Source organism: Phocoena phocoena, chromosome 2 (assembly GCF_963924675.1).
Source record: "Phocoena phocoena chromosome 2, mPhoPho1.1, whole genome shotgun sequence".
Taxonomy (NCBI): domain Eukaryota; kingdom Metazoa; phylum Chordata; class Mammalia; order Artiodactyla; family Phocoenidae; genus Phocoena; species Phocoena phocoena.
This window is the reverse complement of record NC_089220.1, coordinates 165279565-165300270: the sequence shown is the minus strand read 5'-3', so window position 1 is coordinate 165300270 and position 20706 is coordinate 165279565. Positions and strand designations below refer to the sequence as shown.

The window sequence follows — 20706 nt, the reverse complement described above, 5'->3', positions numbered from 1 at the left end:
GTTTTCCCTCATCTGGGAATGTTTTTATTTCTCCCTCTTTATTGCTGAAGGATAGATTCATCAGATAGAGAACACATGGTTGATTCTTTTAGCACTTGAAAAATGGTGTGCCGTTTCCTTCTGGTCTGAGAGAAATCTACTGTCATTCAAATTGGTGTTTCCCTATAGGTAATTGGAATTTACACCGTTATGAAGTCTGGATCCCATGACTCAGGTGGGCTTTCTTGGGTGGAGCAATCTCTTATGAGAAGCATCCTATGCTATGCTAGCAGAGACAGAGGGAGGACTAGGAAGCCTGTGTGTGACTTCTTTCAGCCTTTTCTTATGTGTATCTTTTGCCTGCTGATCTTGCATTGTATCTTTTGCTATAATAAATCTTAGCTGTGATTATATATTTGAAAGCCCCAAAATGGGACTAGGCTGGTGTAGGCAGGTAAATCTCCTAAATTATGTATTTACAAGTATGGAGCATTCTGTTCCACTAACAGTAAATTAGGGGTGGGAATTATCTTTAAGTATTATTTGAAGCATGGTGTGGGAGGAGGATCAACTAAAGTCCATTTGAGTTTTCCCTTTAATTTAGAGAAAAAAATACAAAAATAATCCAATCAGCTGCTATTGGAGAATTACACAAAACTCTATAATCATAACAAATACTAAAAAAAAAAGTTTTATATTTTCTAATCCAATATTCTATTTACTACAGCCAAGGAAAGAGTCTAATCATGCGTTAAATACACTCATGATATATTGTGATAAAATCTCCAAGCAAAAATGACTACTTTCCAGCTATATCATCTTAACCCTTTTCCTTTTTTGTAAGATAAATAAACTGAACACCTTACAATGCATAGTCAGATGTTAGTAACTTAGGAACTAATCCTGGGAAGGTCAATTAGAGTGGCAAGAAAGCATAAATAGGTTTACCTGTTTTCTAAAATTACAGGGTAGCTTTGTAAGATTGGAGATCTCGACCCTGTAATTACTCAGAGCCACCTATGAAACAAAGCAGGTGTAGTTCTCCCTGAGCATGCTGCCTGAAGTGAGAAGAATCATTTGGTGTGAGAAGATGACGTCCAGTACCCTGGGCTAAGCGCATCAGAGAGGGAAGCTGACTGAGTGATTAAAAAGAGATAATTTATGGGAACCCCTGAATTGTAATTTCCTGCTGCTATAAATAGAAGTATTTCACTTGGACTTCTTTCCCATGAAGGCTGCCAAGTGGTGTAAATAAGGGCTTCAGTACTTAAATGAATTTCATTTCTAGATAAACATGGAAACAAGAGCTTGGAAATTACAAAATTAACTCCTGTAAAATTAATCTCCAGAAAGAACATCAATTTATGATTAAAGATATAAGAAATTCTAGCTTTCTTGCAGAAACTTTAGCAAAACTACCTGAGAACAGAGATTTACTGTGAGAACCCAAAACAATAAGGATATTTTCTATGTTCACAGGTGGATGAGTAGGTAGATAGGCAAGTAGAGAGAGATAATTGGCTCAAAATTGTGTATTGACATTATCAAAGTTTAACCACTTGCTCCTTCTTGATCCCATCAACTATTTTTTTAAATAAATTTATTTATTTATTTATGGCTGCATTGGTTGGTTGTTGCTGTACACGGGCTTTCTCTAGTTGTGGTGAGCGGGGGCTACTCTTCGTTGCAGTGCACGGGCTTCTCATTGTGGTGGCTTCTCTTTGTTGTGGAGCATGGGCTCTAGGCCCGTGGGCTTCAGTAGTTGTGGCTCACAGGCTCTGGAGTGCAGGCTCAGTAGTTGTGGCACATGGGCTTAGTTGCTTCACGGCATGTGGGATCTTCCCAGACCAGGGCTCAAACCCATGTCCCTTGCATTGGCAGGCAGATTCTTAACCACTGCACCACCAGGGAAGTGCCAACTATTTGAATATATAAATTATAGGGCAGAGCTGGTGGGAGAGATGTAAGTCATGAATCCGGCCCACTTGTTTCAATTTAGGTGAGAAGATTTTGGTATGTGAAAAATAATCACAATACCATGTAGCATTCAATAAATTCCACAAGGAATAAAAATTAGAAACTCAAGCAGTTCAACACTGGACAAAATCTATTCCAGTTAGGTGTCCTGTTCTACCCAATCTATTCCAAAAGGATGAGAAGGGAGTATTGTACAAAGTGGAGATATGATTTATTCTGGTCTTAGGAAGGTACATTGTGTGTGTGTGTGTGTGTGTGTGTGTGTGTGTGTGTGTGTCGTTTATTTTGTTTGTTCCACTAGGATGTAAGTTCTATTAGGGCAGAGGTATTTGTTCACTGCTATACTTCCAATACTAGAATAATTCCTGGCATCTAAGTGCTCAGTAAATATTTGTTGAATGAATGAATAAATTCAAGAAAAGAAGGTCAGAAGGTATTTAAATGTTACTAAGGGACAATATGTGTTTTTGGAAGACTTTTGAAGTCAAGATTTAAGGGAAGGGAAAAAAAAAGGTAAGGTATGGGTAAAAAGAGGGTTTGAGAGAAATTCTTTTATTTTTTAAATTTTAATTAAAATTTTAAATAGAGGTATAATTAACATGTAACATTATATTGGTTTCAGGTGTACAACACAATGATTCGATATTTCTATACATTGTGAAAGGATCGCCAGAGTAAGTCTAGTTACCATCCATCACCATACAAAGTGAACTTTTAGGATTCACTCTCTTGGCAACATTTAAATATGCTCTATATTATTGACTGTAGTCACCATGCTGTACATTACATTCCCATGACTTTATTTTATAACTGGAAGTTTGACCTCTTGACCCATTTCGCCCACTCAGCCCCCCTTCCCTCTGGCAACCACATTCTATTCTCTTTATCTATGATTTTGTTTTGTTTGTTCATTTGTTTTGTTTTTTAGATTCCACATATAAGTGAAATTGTACAATATTTGTCTTTCTCTGTCTGATACTTTGCTTAGCATAATTCCTTCAAGGTCCATCCATGTTGTCTCAGATGGCAAGATTTCATTCTTTTTTATGGCTGGTGGTATTCTATCGTATACATATACCACTTCTTTATCCAGTCATCCATTGATGGACACTTAGGTTGTTTCCATATCTTGGCTGTGTTAAATAATGCTGCAATGAATGTGGGGGTGTAGAAAATTTTCAAATTAGTGCTTTCATTTTCATCAGATAAATACCCAGAGGGGGAATTGCTGGATCATTTTAAGTTTTAATTTTTTGAGGAACCTCCATACTGTTTTCCATAAAGCCTGCACCAATTTACATTCCCATCGACAGTGCACGAGGGTTCTCTTTTCTCCACATGCTGGCCGACACTTGCTATCTCTTGTCTTCCTGATAGCCAATTTACCAGGTGTGAGGTGATATCTCATTGTGGTATTGATTTGCATTTCCCTGGTGATTAGTGATGTTGAGCATCTTTTTATGTGCCTGTTAGCCATCTGCATGTCTTTTTTTGAAAAAATGTCTATTCAGATCCTCTGCCCTTTAAAAATCAGATTGCTTTGTTTTGCTACTGAGTTTTATGAATTCTTATATTTTGGATATTAACCTTTTATTAGATATATGATTTGCAAATATTTTCTCCCATTCAGTAGGTCGTCTTTTCATTTTGTTGGTGGTTTCCTTTGCTGTGCAGAAGCTTTTTAGTTTGATGTAGTCCCAGTTATTTATTTTTTGCTTTTGTTGTCTTTGCTTTTGGAGTCAGATCCAAAAATCAATTGCCAAGACTGAAGTAAACAGCTTATCATCTAAGTTTTCTTCTAGGAGTTTTATGGCTTCAGGTCTCATATTTTGAGTTAATTTTTGTTTATGGTATAAGATAGTGGTCTAGTTTCATTCTTACACATGTGGCTGTCCATTTTTCTGAGGAAAATCATTTTAAAAACAAAAATGTTTTAGGAAGTCATTGTGATGGGATCAAGATGACCTAAGTAGCAGAAATGTTAAAGTATATGTTGTAAAGATCTAAAAGTCTCCAAAGATGAACAGACTAGAAGGATATGTATTTCATATCCTCCTATTTGGGGACAGAAAAACACACTTTTAAGTGTGTGTAATAAACTCATGTGCAATCAACTTAAATATTTATGAAAACTAGTCTCAATAAAAAATATGGTATAGATAGAACTTGTAATTCCTTTCACGAATGGGTATAGTAAGTGTTTATTGTAAGGAGAATGGTATTTACAAGGAAAAGCTTTAGAGAGCATTACACATGTTGGTTTCTGTGAAGGCTAGGGAAGTATCAAGAAGGTGTCTGGATAAACAAAATATAAATTAATCACCTCTCCTTTGAGTGCTATGCCATAAAAGAAAGTGCAATTAGAACCTTCGAAAACAGAAATAAGATGGTGGCTGGTCACCTAATGAGAGCCTGTTGCTCAATGATTTTAATTTACATGGTATATGGTAATAATATTCATCAGGAAAAAGAAGTCCACACTTTCACTTTCCTTGTCTGGTACCTCATACACAGCTGACTGACTTGTCTCCCATCTCTCCTCTCCCTTTCAAAAATTCAGCTGCTTTGTGGTTCTAGATGTCTCATTATTCTTTGTCAGTATTGCTCAGTATCTTTTTGGTCAACATTAAACATTCTCTATGACATTTTCAGATGAGTAGAGTTAAAATATTTTACTCTATGTCCAGGGGTCTCTAACAGCCACAAGACAAGAAAGGTTGACCAAAAGATAAACAACAGGACAACGAGATCATGACCAATCTATCCCCCAGTGGACCAAGGGCTGAGAAGGGGAAAGAGCCTGGACACACTGATCACTTAAATAAGCCAGGTGGATTCTTCCCCAGGAAGCTGAGGAGTTCAGGAGACCACATGGAGACACCTGCCTTGGAGCCAGCCTTGTCCTGTCAAGCATGTGAAGATAAGATGGTCTCCCCCACAAATACAAGAGACACAGATTGTACTTGATTATTGTTGGGCTTTAGAACTGAAAGACTGCCTTGGAATTGGGCCCAGATTTGGTCCCATGGCAAGTCAAAGTCACATATAAACTACAGTTATGGGTGAGGCAGCAACCAAAAGAAAGTCAAGGAAGGTAACAAAGCAATTGTAAACAGACACTGTGCAGGTGGAGAGAGAAAAAGAGAGAGGGAGAGAGACAAGCAGACTAATGGTTTATCTACTTTACTCCCAGCTCCTGTCGTGCGCTGGATTCTGGGGATTCTTCTGCATCCCTGCAAGGCTGGAGTGGGTTTGGGCTCCCTGCAACTGTTTCATCCAATAGTGCTAACATTTGTTGAATGTTTACTCTGGGCCAGGCCCTGCTCTAAGCCCTTTTCATTCATTAACTTATTTAATCTTCTCAAGACACTGTGAGGAACAGACTACAGGTTTTTTGTTTGTTTGTTTTTTTGTGGTACACGGGCCTCTCACTGTTGCGGCCTCTCCTGTTGTGGAGCACAGGCTCCGGACGCGCAGGCTCAGCGGCCATGGCTCATGGGCCCAGCCGCTCCGCCGCATGTGGGATCTTCCCGGACCAGGGCACGAACCCGTGTCCCCTGCATCGGCAGGCGGACTCTCAACCACTGCGCCACCAGGGAAGCCCCAAACTACAGTTTTGTTTTGTTTTGCATTTTACTGATAAGTGAACTCAGCCAAAGAGAAGGTAACCTATTTGCTCAAGAGACACAGTTTTTAAGTGTGGATCTTGTTGAAACGAACCTTTTCCTGCAAAAAGTTGAGATTTCTATTCTCTTGAATAAACACAAATGCCTTATGTATGCCAGCCAAGCGCTGTGCTAAATGCTGGCGATGAAAAGAGAAATTATTCGAGTCCGAACATGTTCTTGTCCTCAAGGCACTCTCAGTCCAGGGGAGGAGAAACAAGAGAAGCCAAGTGAGGAGAGGAAGGGAAGGGAAGAGGTGAGGAGGGGCAGGAGGGCAGAGAGGATGAGGGATGATCAGAAGCAGAGATCAGAACAGTGAGCAACAGAGACTGACAGGAGAAAATAAAGTCAGAAATAGAACATACACAGTTCCGAGGTCTGCGGAGGAGGGCAGACCACTCCTTAGGAGACCTTAGGAGACAGTCTTGGTTTAGAAGGTAGATGCTCAATTATATACATGTGTGCCAAATAGCCTCCAGCAAGGAGGGCTTAAGTCAACAATAATTGACAGGTCATGGAGTGGGGCAGGAGGTCTGAGTGGTTTTTTGAAGAATCCAGGAAAGTGCTGACAAGAGAAACAATATGTTTAAAAATATGTAAACATGTAGACAGTGTTTTAAAATATGCCAGGCCTAAAAAGCGTGGAACCACATAATAATGGTTCCAGCCAAATTCAGAATGTGGTCCCGTTTCCCTTTCCTCTTCTCATTGCTTCCTGAAGGGTCAGGGGTTTCCGTGGGGGAGATGGGGAGGGGACGTGGAAGCAAGAGGCATGGGCGAGGGAGGCTTACAGTGCAGCCAGCGCTGCTCATCAGCTGCCGAGGCAGCCACGGGGTGGGGGTGGGGGGCAGAAAAGTTCATTTTAAGTTGATTCCTACACATGGTTGGACTTTTAAAGGGCTGACTGGAGACTGCTGTTTCCGTTGTTGTCTCTGCATTAAAGTGACTGTAGGACTTTACAGTGAGCAGAGTACCCTGAGTTCTCACCCAGAGGCAGGAGAAGAAATTCCCTCTGGGTAAGTTTTAACTCTTAACAACAAGAGACACAAATAAAAGTAATTTTAATTATACTTCATGAGTCCTGTTTAGTCCTACATCTGATTCCATAAGAAGAGCTTCCTAGTTAAAAGCCACCCCTCCCTTTCACCAACTCTGTGGGTAATTAAAACTTGACAGGATTACAGTTAGGAGAAGAATACAGTAAGGTTTCTACCTGGATCCTTTCTCTTTAGTGGCACTTTTGCTAAGAGCAGTATTGCGTCCCGAAGTAGGTTCTGATTTCTCTTCGGTGGGAGATCCAAATCCAGCACTAAAATGATAACTGTTTTCTCTTGTCATTTGAAAAACACCACAACCAATTTCAATCATACAGAAAATAGCAATGCACTACATTTGCAAGGCATTTTATAATTTATAAGGCATTTTCACTTCCATTGTATGTTTTGATCCCAGTCTCCGAGAAGAAGCAGGGCTCCAGGCATTGTTCCATCTACAGATAAGGACGCTAAGCCTGATCATGGACACTGAGTCAGGGGCTCAAGATCTCACTCTGGGTTCACAGAAGACAGAATGTCAAACCAGGTTTCCTGGCTTTCATCCTGAAATTGTGTGACTGTGAGAAGACTAAAATTTAAGTTGCCAAAACCTAAAATCTGAATTTCTTTTTTACTCCCAAATTAAGGGAGAGAATTATTTGAGTGTAGACAAAACATCATTTTCTTACTTGGTCTTGTCTTTACTTGCTCTTCTTAAAGAAGATGAAGAAGAAATACTTCGTCCATAACCAACGTCTGATGACTTATCTTCTGTAGATGGAGTTGGAGAACTAAAATTTTACATATTTGAAATTATGTACAAATTAAAATAATTTGTCAATATTGACTTTGTCCTACAAAATAGATTTTTTTCTGAAAAATCATATTTAGAGCTGACTTTTAACAGTGACACATTATTTTAAAAGCAAAAAGGAGAGTTTAAAATAAGATAAAATGAATATTATAAACCTTTTCATGAGCTATAACTAGAAATAGTTTTATAAAATGTGTCACATAAAATGTATTATATAGATATATAGGAATACAAGACCATTTTAATGGCTGTTGAAGCTTTCATTTTTAGCTCTACTATTTTCTCCTTATTTTATTAAAAATATTGGGCAGCAGTGGTATTCCTGGATTTAGTTCTGGAGATTTGTAAACATAATTCATCTTGGTTTGCTCCTATCTGTTTATACTTTCTTCAGTTACTTCATGTTGCCGGAAGGGTAAGAAGCCCTGATTGCAGAAATACCCATGGAATTGACTGGTAACATGGAATCAAAGGAAAAACCACAGTGGTGACTATTCTGTGTTCTTTACTATGTCAGGCTATGAGTTTATGGGCCAGTGTTTACTTTCATGGTGCTGCTAGATACAGGAAGTAAGAAAAGATACCATACTGGGAACCTTTACGTATTCACATGATGATGGACAAACAAAAAAAATTATTTGCTTCCCTTCATTCCTCCTCCCCGCAAAGACTCACGCATCAGATTTACTGTTAACTAAGAGTATAGCACGTTGGTCACTTGGTTCTTGTAAGCAGAGATCCTTCAAAGGCAAAAGTTTGGTGCCAGGATTTATCTGTAGATAATTTAAGAATTGAAAAGTAATATCTGCATGCATTATATATATTTTTAATGAATACTGGTTCTTAACTGTTTGAGGTATCTAATTTCACACACACACACTTAAAAACAGGAAACTGAAGCTTGTGGATATCTTTGGGCAAGATACACCCTCCAATTCCCCCTACCCCCCCCCCCCCCCCCCAGTCTCTGTAACTTGATACTCAACTGTTTCATACCATAATTATCAGCTTGGCCCTGGAAGTATTTGAGTTTGAAAATCTATCCATATACATGAGGAAGAGCTTATCATCTGTAAGAGTAACTAATTACTAAACAGATCACTAAAAATGTTGTGAGGATAACTAACAACAAGCTAGACAAAGCCCTATACTAGCAATTTTATCAGCCGGGTGAAGAGGGTTAGACCAGATCACCCTGTGAGGTCTTTTTCCAATCAAGTAATAGATCCTTCTCTCATCCAAGATACTTTTCATGGTTCTTTTAAAGTAAGACAGAGCGTGTCATTCTTCTGCCCAGAACCCTGATGTGTTTTCCCACTTCATTCAGAGTAAAGGCCCAAATCCTTCCAATGGTCTACAAGACTTCCATGAGCTGCTTGCTCTTACCTGCTCTGATTTGGTCTGTTATTCCACCTTTAGTTGACTCAGTTCTAGCTACACCGACTTTGCTGTTCCTTGAGTGTGCCAACCACTCACGGTTTCTGCACTAGCTCTTTCCTCCATCTAGAAAGCTCCTTCCCCACTATCCCCAAGGCTAAGAAGTCCTTCACCTCCTTCAAATTTTTTGCTCAGATATTACCCTTTTAGTGGGGCTACCTGACCACATCAACTCCAGTGTCCTAAGCCCCTTTATCCTTCTCCCCACCCACTGCAGCGCTTATCATTTCTATCACGTGATAGAATGTATTGGTGAGATTTATTGTTTATTGTCTGTTTCCTCTCACTGGTACCATGGGAGTAGAGATCTTTGTCTCTTTTGTTCACTGACACATTTAAAGCCTGAAGTATTAGAAACTTAATATTTAGAGTGAATCAGCGAGTTCTCCTTCATAAGGACATTGTCTCATTACTTTTTTAAAAAAAAAAAACTCATGAACAAATATATTTTGTCACAGTTTTATCTGTTCCATGGCAACAGATAAGTGCTCTGGTAAGTGCCCTCTGGTGGTTTTTCTGCTCTTTTCCTCATTTTTCTTAAATCATCTTTATGCTAATAATGTGGCACCTGTTCTTTTAAAATTACTCATCATTGAACGAGAGCAGTAATTTCTCGGTGGTTTGTGTGTATCAGTTATGGAGGGTATGGTGGTGGCAGTGGCTGGCAGAAGCAGAAGGGAGAGAAAAAGTTTTAGGCTAGCAGTTTTGGTTATTCAACATGTCTCTAATTCTGTTACCACGATACAGTGTTTCCTGCAAATACAGCTTAGCTGTGATTCTTTTATGGCCCTGTCTCCTCTGCTTCTTTGAACCAAATTTGTCCAAGAGGGTTTCTGCTACCAGCCCTGCTCACCCCGGTTCCTGAGGTCCTGCCCACCCACCCCCTTGCGAACCAAGCATATACCTTTTGTATGTCTGAGTTCTCCATGCCCTCGGAAAGTATAGACTTTTGATGGTGCTTTCTGAGATCTGCTACCACTCTTGTCCCTCTCTGTGCTTTTTTTCCCTTTTCCATTCTTCCTCCTGTGTAACTTCTGCCTGATCCCAGGGACTTTTAAATATTTTTGAAGTCTGTAGATCATACCAATTTCCTACTTCTGCCTAAAATGGGATTTGTAGGTTTTTTAAAAATTTCCCTATTCTCCTTATTGCTTTTGGTTTCCAGAAGTAGAACATGCTGATTTAGACAGTAATGTCAAAAAGCCCTCAAGACTCTAATGTTAAAAAAAAAAAAAAAGACTCTAATGTTTAGCTTCCCATTTCTCTTAACATTAACACTGAATTACACTGTATTGTTTTAAAATCACAAACGCAGCTAAGTAAAATAATATTCTTCTACATTACATTTTAAAATTCAGTATTACAAAAAAAAATTCAGTATTACAATTTGGTTAATTTCAATTAGATTATAATTAATAGAATAAAAACTTATACTTCGGTTATTGACATTATCATTAACACTGAGCCCTAGAAGTAATATAAAAGCCGATTGCTTTATATCTTCTCTGAAACTTGAGACTAGCAGCAGCAAACTAATTTAAGTTCAGGTCATCAGATTCTAGTTAAAACTGTACACAAATGCAAAATCTTATAGCCAGACAAAGTTTAAGGATGAAGTTCTGATTCCCAAGTTTCTGCCTATAAAAATATAAATTATGTTAGGCGGTTATAAAATTGCAACGTAATGGCATCACGATGCAAGAAGAACTGATCACACATACTAAAATACAAATTAGTGCTGCCACTTACCCGACCATAATCATAGACTCCATCAGTAATTATGTTACTTGATGACAAATAGCCAGTCTGGCTGTATTTCAGAGACAGGTGGTGGTTGAGCAATTTGTTATGAGCTGCCTCACTGAATTTATTTTTTCGACTTACTGATAGATTAATTTCTTCAAGGATATCTAAAGCCCTGTCAATAAAAGTAAAAAAGACATTATTTGCCTTATATAAACAATCCAATAGTAAGTTCCCATTCATACACCTCACTAAGATCCTGAATGAAGGATTGAGATGGAAAGGTTAAAACCATTCCACCCTTTTAGGTAAACTAATCCTGACAGAATTATGAAGACAAATCAGCCCTTTTTGAGAACATACATGCCATGTGGAAACTCATAATCAAACAGTTGAAAAGGACACTTTAGGAAGAAAAAGTTCTTCATTTAAAGCAAAATTAGTATCGGACTCCAATTTTTTCAGCTAACCAGGTGACATATACGAAGAACAAAAATGGCTAGAAACAGGGTAAATCTGTCTGTGGAACCTTGAAACCCTCTTGGCTGAGTTGCTAAAGGCAGCTGACTCACAGGCTGTTGGTAAGGGAACCGACGTGGTGAGGTTGGTTAAAGGCGTCATTGTGGTGGAGTGGTTTGTGGGGGAGAAAACAAAGGTGGCACTCATGGCTTGCCTGTTTTAATTTAGCCTTGAAAGCTGAGCGACAAATAAGATTGTGTTTAGCAAAGCAGAGGAAGGTGAAAGAGGCGTTTATCAGAATGAAAAAGTGGAAAAGGAAACATTGAAGATGATTTTGTGGAGGTGGGGGGGGAGATCTCTCAGGGGAGGAACGGGGAGGATCCCGCTTCTGCAGGCGGTCCCTTCAGAGGGACTGTGACCCGCAGAGCTTCTGAACGCCCTGCGGCCTGAGAGTAGGCGTGGAGACTCTGCTCGACCTTCCTCGGGCCTGAAGACTGTGTGTCCTTCATCTGAGCCAGACCCTCCAGACCGCTCCACTCACCCAAGCCTGCACAACTCAGCGGCCGTGGGCTCATCGCTGGCACAGACCATTATGGCCCAGCTGGCGTGCCGTCGTACCTCGTCGTTCTTGGAATGCAGGAGCTTTACCAGTGGCTCCAGCCCACCTGAATTTCTCAACTAGAAATGGAAGCCAAAATTTTACACATTAAGAGTACAGAACATAAACATTCATGCTTTAAAAAAAAAATCTCATTTTTTGACTGTTGAAAGGGTTTTGACTATGTAAAAACATTTTAGGATGTGTCCATGTTTAGATTTATTAAATTCAGGGGGAAAGAATCAATTGCAAAAACCTTACAGACAGGAGCGTGGTGTTCTGTTCAAAGTTAAGAAGAGGCTGCAGTAAAGTTACTGAGGGAGGTCATTGTGAGTTTACATGGGGTGGGTGCAGGGCAAAGAGCCTGTCCTCTTCCCTCTACAAGCGGGATGTCCCACGTTCATTCACTCTGCTGCTCACCACTGCGTGTCCATCTGGCCTGTGGAGGACAGAATCACGGGCCCCTAAAGATGCCCTTGTCCCTGGGAGGGATTTGGTAGATGTGGTTAAGGATCTGGGGATAGGGAGATGGTCCTGGATTGTCAGGTTGGCCCAACTTAATTACAGGGGTCCTTACAAGAGGGAGATAAGAGTGTGAGAAGCAGAGAAAGGAGACTTGTAGAAACAGAGATTGCAGTAATCTGCTTTGAAGACAGAGGAAGGGGCCACAGCCAAGGAATGCAGGTGGACAGTAAAAGCTAGAAAGGACCCGGAAACAGATTTCCCCCTCAAGTCTCCAGAAGGATCACAGCTCTGTTGATATCCTGACTTTAACCCGCAAGACCCATTTTCAGACTTCTGACCTCCCAAACCATGAGATAATAGATTTTTATTGCTTTAAGCCACTAAGTTGTGGTCATTTGTTTCAGCAGCAATAGGAAACGGACACAGTCTCCAAAGCTAGGCAGAAGTAACCAATGCAGGCTAGTGCCACCTGTGTCACTGGACAGTGCCATGACGTCAGCAGTGTGGACGAAGCAATGCTGAAGCAGTTCACCAGAAGGAGATCCATTTTGTTATCACTCATATTGCTTCAAGGAGTGAAAAAGAGAAGAAAAAGAACAAGAAGAGAATCGGGGAGAACTACATTAATTACACTATTAAAAGAAGTCACACATGTATAAAATTGTTCCAATCAGGGGAAAAAAAAAGAAGATTCAACAGAGCTCTTGTCTCACTGTTTGAAATGTAATACAGTATTATCTGAGCCCGGAGGACTAAAAAGAATATTCTACAGGTCTCTCTGTGTAGTATCTGAAGACAGGAGCCCTTGTGAGATACGATCCACTTCCAATCATGTTCTTCTCAAACACAGGGACTCTAACAGGGATTACACATTAGCACACGTAACCTGGGCAAGCTTTGAAAAGTTTACTTGAAGCATCTGATGCTTAGCAAGCCAAATTTCTGAACATCTTTATATCTGAGTATAAGATAGCAATCTGACTCCACGTGTTCTTTCGGCAAATATCTAATTCATTTATTAATTTCACCACTCATTCCTCCATTCATGCATTCACTCATTCATTCAACAACTGTTTATTAAGCATATACTGTGTGCCAGGTATAGATCAATGACATGGACGCAGGGAAGGAAAACCTCAGTTCCCTTCCCTAAAGCCTCAGGGAGCTTATGGTCTTTCATACAAAAACTAGTGCAAAACTGAGTTCAAGGGAAGCATGCATAGGGGGTGGTGTGAGCACAGAGCAGGACGTTGGAGTCCGCGTTTGAAGACTAAAGAAAGCCGTCATGGAGGACAGGATGGCTGAGCTGGGTGTTGAAGGAGAAACAGGCACTTATCAGGTGAACAAAGATGAGACTAGCTTTCCAAGCAGGGAAATCAAGGAGGTATAAATAAGAGAATTTTAGAATTCAAATCGTATGGTGTTTCTGGAGTGTAGAGTTACACCTGGGAAGCGAGTTCAGGCTTAGGCAGGTAGGGGTGGATCATTGCGAGCCCTTGCATAGCACTCTAAGCAGCTCAGCTGTTCCCATGGGGCAGTGGCACACCCCTGGGGACTTGCAATGATGTGATGAGGGTCATAAATTTGAAAGATCAGTCTGGAGGCAGTTTGAGGAATAGGAGGTGGCAGGGGTAGGGAGGGCCGTAGAGTCAGTTGCAATATTCCAGGAAATGGATGAACTGCTCAGTGAGCCGCATGGAGGAATGACCAACTAACACAGTGTTGTTTATCACTGTGTTGCTGCTGCCTACTGCAGCGCCTGGCACATGGTAGCTGGTAAAAAAAAATATTTGGTGAGTATCTTACTACCTTAATGGATGAATACAAATGAACTGAGTCAACGGGAACAAAGAAGGGGATAGAAAAAATATCTAAGAGAGAGAAGAGATTTGTTAGTTGTCTGAGCAGACAGCACAGTGTGAGGACGGGGGCTCTGGACGCAGAAAGGTGTGTTCGCGGTCCCTGATTTCCCGACCCGTCAACTCTGCTTTCAGCACATTATTTCTTTAAGCCTCATTTTCCTCCTCTATAAAATAGGGATTGCAAATGTACCTATTTCTTTTCTTTTTGTAAAATTGAAGTATAGCTGGTTTACATGCTACATAGATTACATATAGTTGGTTTATTATATTAGTTTCAGGTGTACAACATAGTGATTCAATATTTTTATAGATTATACTCCCTTTAAAGTTATTACAAAATAATGGCTATATTTCCCTGTGCTGTGCAGTATGTCCTTATTGCTTGTTTGTTTTATGCCTAGTAGTTTGTACCTCTTACTCCCCTGCCCCTGTCTTGCCCCTCCCTTCTTCCCTCTCCCTGGTAACCACTGGTTTGTTCTCTATATCTGTGAGTCTGTTTGCTTTGTTATATTCATTCGTTTGTTTTATTTTTAAAATTCCGCATGTAAATGATAACAGAGTATTCGTCTTTCTGTGTCTGACTTATTTCACTAAGCATAATAACCGCTAGGTTCAACCACATTGTTGCAAATGGCAGAATTTCATTCTGTTTCTGGCTGAGTAGTATTCCATTGTGTATAAACACCACATCTTCTTTATCCATTCATCCATCAATGGGCATTTAGGTTGCTTCCATGTCTTGGCTATTGTGACTAATGCTGCTGTGTACGTTGAGATGCATGTATCTTTTCGAAGTAGTGACAAACATACCTATTTCAAGTGAGGCTTAAATGCATGTTAAGTGCTTAGCACACTGGCTGTGCATAGTAAGTGCTCCATATTGTTATTTTTACTGGGGCGAGAGGAACAGAGTCCTAGGCTGTTTGAATGAGTGCCACGCGACACGCAAACAGGAAAAAAGCAAGAGAAAAAGGTACATTTGTAGGTTTATATCAAGTCTTTATGAAATGGGCCAAACGCACTTTTATATGATGGACTTGTAAAAACTACAATTCCATGTTTAAAATTTTTGAAATACAAGAGAAATGGAAGAGTGTGAGTAACCCATATTTATAATTTCAAGCAACATAGCAAAAGGCACACCTGAGTGTCCCCCACTCAGCTTAAGAAATGGTGCATTTCAATGACCTTGAACCCCCGTGTGCTCCTCTTCAAACACATCCACCCCCTTGATCCCCCAAGAGGCAACCGGTTTCTTAAATTTGGGGTCAATAATTTTCTCACTTTTCTTTATAGTTTTATATGTATGTGCTTAAACAACATATTGCTTTGCTTTGCATATTTTGGAACATTATATAAATAGAATTCACACATCTGTTTTCTTCTGAACTTGACTTTGCTCAGCATTACGCTGGTTGAGATTCTTCTCTGTTGATGTCTGTAGCTACAGTTCATCCATTTTCACTGATGCAAGATTCTGTTTTATGAATATACCACAAATTTACGTATCCATTCTCTTAACAGCTGGACAGTTGGTTTGTTTCCAGCTGTTGAGATGTTATAAACAATGCTTCCTGGTGCACAGAGACAAGAGAGTGTCTTAGGTATATACCTAGTTTTATACCTAGAATTGCCACATTATAGGGTACGCTCACCTTCTTTGCTGGGTGATGCTAATTTGTTTTCCAATGTGTTGCACCAATTTTGAGGGACTTAAATGATGGGTAGATTCAAATACTTGAAAATGTTTCAAATTAATGCACCAGTAGGTACGGACCAGAAGAAAGAGAAAAGGAAAGTGATGCAAATGCTCACCTCTGTCCGGGCCTCGACATCACACGCAGTTGCAGCAACGGTGAGAGCGGCTTTGCTCTGCACGACAGTGTTGGCAGAGTGCAGCGGGCTGAGCAGGGCGTGCATGACGTCATGGCTCTGGATGCTCAGACGCAGAGACTCCTGCATGGCCATGTTCGTCAGCACCGTGGCGGCGTTGGCTATGGCTCCATCTCGTTTGCTGGACAGGGCGTTGATTAACGCATCGATACCATCACCTTCGGCAGCAGCGCTGGGTCAATGAAGGAGAAATGAATGCCGTTCACCCCTGTTCAGGAAATGATGTTTGGAGCATACAACTAAGCTTATAAAACAAACGAGTGCCTAAAGACAATTTCAGAAAGAAATTAATTTATCTGGGCGATGAACCCGGAATTGAGGCTCTGGGGATTTAAATGGAGTCTGGGGGGTTATAAATGAATATAAATAATCCTTTCCCTACGTCTGCAGCTTTGGGTTATAGGAAAATGCATGACTGCTTCTTAGAAACCCTACTACAGCTATTCATCTTTTAACTCAGTGATACTTACAAGACCAGGAAATTCTATTCAAAGAAAGTCTATTAAAATATTCCTAACCAGTAAGAAAACAAAGGTTTAAATGGGAGGAATGCGTGAGCATGGGAATTAAAAAATTTTCAGCTCATCTTCCCTCTTTTTAAGTGAGGCTGTTAACTGTAGGCAGACGTTAACACGTTTGAAGGCAGCAAATCATTTTGGGGGTGGATGTTGCTTTTACAAATTACATATCAATATCAAAGTCATGATATTGACAAGAATAATTTTAGTAATGTAGGCATATTCAGTTGTTAAATTTCCTATTTCTAGTATAAAAACGTTTTCCCACAATTAGAAATCCTAAACCTTTTAAAAACACTATACTTTCTATAGTACTTGCTTTGTAATCACTCAAAAAGCTCATAAAATTTTTTTAAAAAGGTCATTTTAAAGAGTGGAAGTTGATTTAATTATGTTCTTTAATGTTTGGAATTGCTTCAAATAAGAGATGTTTCAAGCAGTAAGATATATAGAGCATCCTGGTTTTAAAGGAAAACCCCAAATTATGTTAAAAATCCATCTAAATCATCATAGAAATAGAGTTAATCAAGACAATAAAAATACACTTGAGTCTTCAATAATACGAACATCTTTTTCCAGTTTATATTTGCCACTTTTAAAAAAATTTAGGATCACAGTAGTAACCAACACTGAAAAAAAGAAGTGAGGCTATGTAGTTTAGCCCATCACTCTGTATTCTTATGAGTTCAGTTTGGTTCTGTCACTTGAATTTTCTGGTTGTGAAGGAGAACTGACAGTTCTCCTGAATTTTCTGGTTGTGAATTTTCTGGTTGTGAAGGAGAACTGACAGTGTCAAGAACAGAAGGTATCACAATTATTCATCAGAGAGCAGAATACACACACAACCTCAATAAGGAGACTGCTAGCTTTAGGTGAAAGGAAGCTGTGAATCAGGCACAAACCAGCTCTGAAGGAGACTGAACAGCAGCCACTGGGCAGGAACGGAATGGCTAGAGGCAACATCACTGGAGAATGAAGGGCTCCTTGGTGTTGACCTTGAACGCACCTCCTACCCCCGGTTTATATAAATCCATCCAGAAAACACACCCTACTGATTGATACCAAGTTAAAGTCAGCACTCAGTTCCGTGTTTCCCCTCCTCCAGTTCCTGGTGTCTGTTTAACCCTCTGTGGCATCTCCTAGTCTTTCTCTGGGGTGGCGTCCCTTAAAACTAAAATTTGGTTAGATGACATGTGACCAAAATTTGGGAGGAAGCCCAAGAAAAATATTGAGAGGAAGGAAGGCCCTGCATCTCACTATGGCAGCCTGAGGAACAGCATTTAATTTCCTTTCCTAGAGGATAAAATAAACACTCTTAAGATAATCTCACATTTATGTCTCTCTCCTATTATTAACTGACATGGTGGTCATTTGATTTTATGAATAAGGGAAAATTTGAAGGCTCTAATATATTAGTTCACCAGGAACTTCTCATACTCAACACTGAATTTAAAAAAATGCCAAGAAGAATTTTTAATTATGCATATATTCTAATTAATTAACGTAAGCTTAAACCTTCTCAAAGAAAATTGTTTCCTTTGAATTATTTTTCATGCACTTGATGCAATCAGTTCCTTAAATCAAATACTCTGTGTTTTTTAAATCATTATAAACACACCTTGGCTAAAATGCACGATTCCTTTGTCACTTAGTGGTTTTTATCTTTGACAATGTTCATTTTTTAACACATCTTGGAGAGTAAAGAAAGAGCACACAATGGAGGTATTTCAACGGCATCCATGATAGAAGCCAGAAATGCTTTAGGTAAATGCATACTAGTAAATTCTGAAAGGCTTTATCTTTTGTGTGTATCAGGGAGTTTAGGGAAAATTTAAGTAAGTATGCAGGATCATACTCCATAGTTTTAGTTTCTCTAGTTTATGTAAAAACGAACAAACAAACCTGGGTCATGGAGACACAGGGATTTTCATCAAGTGTGTCTCTGCTGTCAGCTTTTCTGCTTGGATTTTGCTTCTCCCTTTCTCCTGTATGAAGGCATGTCTGGCCCTGGTTCATTTATACTCTACCTTCTGCTTTTTCTTTGCTCTTTATGGAGGCAGTAAAGGGAAGTACATAAAAACCTAGCTGTTTAAAAAAACCAAAGATTCTAGTACACAGTGGAATATAGCTTTTACTAAATTGAACATAACTGCCAGCACCAAAAGACAAATCATACGGGCACAGCTGGGAGAGCAACGTATATTGTATGTGCATAGCTGCCCATAATTTGCTACGTGCAGCTCTAAGTGCAAAAAGCATAATTGAGATTAACTTATGATATGAAAAATCAAGCTGTTAGTCTTACTTAAAAAAAAAAACTAATTTCAGTCATAGAAATAGAGTGCAAAATTTGTACTTTTTTTAAAAAAAAGAATTGCATTAATTTTGTGCTTTCAAACCTAAGACATTCTGTCTTATTTTTCCCCAAGTCTAACATATACACAAGCTAAAGCCTATCCTATTTTTTTTCCCATCCTATTTTTAAGACACATTTTAGTCTCCTAGATGGTAGAGCATTATCCAAATGAATAGGACAGAAGTCAGACTGCTTTGTTACAAAATCCAGAATTACAGGGCCATATATCATCACAGCAATCTGAAACTATTTCCTGATATTTACTATCATTAGTCTGCATCCGGCTGGAGTTTAATCAATTAGGAGTTTAATCAATTAAGAGTTTAAAATGTAAATTGAAACAGAAATTAACCAAACTACAAACCAAATATGGGAATGTATAAAAACATCTGTTTATGTCATTTGACATATGTAAATAGAAGTGAAGTTCGACATGTCATGTGTATCCAATCTATTACCAAGTCCTGACTATTTCTCTCCTCCATATTTCTCAGAACGCTTCCTTTTCTCCATCTCCATCTCTCTCACTGAATCCAATTCAACATCCTGTATCTTGTGGATTGATATAAGTACTCTCCTAACAGGTTTCCCCTCATCCCCTCCAATCCTTTCTCCATCTTACAGCTTAAGTGATTTTTAAAAAATAATTTTATTTCTCCCCTACTTAAAACTTCCACGGTTTGCCATTGTTCAGGATAAAGCCCCAAATTTCTTACGTGGCCTCTGAGGCCAAGCATGAGCTGGCCCCACCTCCCTCACCAGCCCGTGCACCCCGCCACCTCTTCCTGTTGTCGTGTCTTAGGCCTTTCTGGCAACCTGCCATACGCCAGGCTCCGTCTCACCTCGGTGTGTGCCCACGCTCTGGTCTCACTCCCAGCCGTCCCTTCCCCCGGATAATTCCCATTCATCTTGCCAAGTTTGGCACAAATGTCTCTTCCTCAAGGAAGCATTTCTTGACCCCCAAAACTAGGTTAGGTCTCTTTTTCACATGTCCTCAGAGCATTCATTTGCTAAACGTATATATACATTTCCTTTTGTTTTAAAAAATGAGGTTTGGGCACAAGTGTTCACAGTCAGAGAAGAGTCACAATCTCGAAATATTATTTTACGGCGCCTGTTACGGAAAGGAATTCAGCACATAGTTTTTCATATTAAGTCCCCAAGCCCCACAGTTACAGCATGGGCACTAAGAGCACTAAGGAAAAGCTCAATTGCACAAGTAGCGGCTATTATGCTTCCCGGAAAGTACACTGCTATTTCATGTCGGTGTGCCTTTGCACTCGTGCTTCCTTTGCCCCCAGATCCCTCCCGAACCTCTACCTGAGGACCCCGCAAGGCCAGCTCACTCACCGCTTCCTGGGTGAGGTTACCCACGTCCATCACTGCCCCTCCTTATTAATCACCCCCTCCTCTGCCATGTCTACGCCTGGTGCCTACTTCTTAGGCAGCATGTGAGTCTTTTTATATCCCCAGTGCCGAGAAGATCGATGTATTTTAATTGACTTGAATCAACTCAAGGGGAGTGATGAAAACCTCTGCTGGCGTCCAGAAGCGGAGAGGGAAAAGTACTTAGCTCAGTGTGAAGTTTGCAAGAAGGGGTGGGATCCAACAATATGGGGATCTCCACTTGTATCACTTATAGCTGTTCTTAAAAGCAGTTGATTTCCTCCTCACGCCTAGGCTTCTCGGATTATATAGTGAAGTCATTTTCTTTTTAACTATTTTATTTATTTATTTATTTGGCTGCATTGGGTCTTCATTGCTGTGCGCGGGATTTCTCTAGTTGCAGCGAACAGGGGTTACTCTTCATTGCGGTGCGTGGGTTTCTCATTGTGGTGGCTTCTCTTGTTGCGGAGCACGGACTCTAGGCGCGCGGGCTTCAGTAGTTGTGGTGCACGGGCTTAGT

General features: G+C 39.9%; 1 protein-coding gene across 3 annotated transcripts in view; it reads right to left on the bottom strand.

Annotated features, from left to right (window-relative positions):
• ARMC3 (armadillo repeat containing 3) overlaps positions 1-20706 on the bottom strand; it is a 95519-nt gene that overhangs the window by 13096 nt on the left and 61717 nt on the right. The window contains exons 10-15 of one of the 3 annotated variants that reach the window (XM_065871186.1): positions 15849-16098; positions 11650-11786; positions 10656-10824; positions 8145-8242; positions 7345-7446; positions 6835-6951 (exon numbers count right to left, since the gene is read on the bottom strand). In XM_065871186.1, the coding sequence (XP_065727258.1) occupies positions 6835-6951; positions 7345-7446; positions 8145-8242; positions 10656-10824; positions 11650-11786; positions 15849-16098 (873 nt within the window). Of the gene's footprint in view, positions 1-6834; positions 6952-7344; positions 7447-8144; positions 8243-10388; positions 10545-10655; positions 10825-11649; positions 11787-15848; positions 16099-20706 lie in introns of those variants that run through there. The other 2 variants (XM_065871187.1, XM_065871188.1) reach the window with 2 other exon arrangements.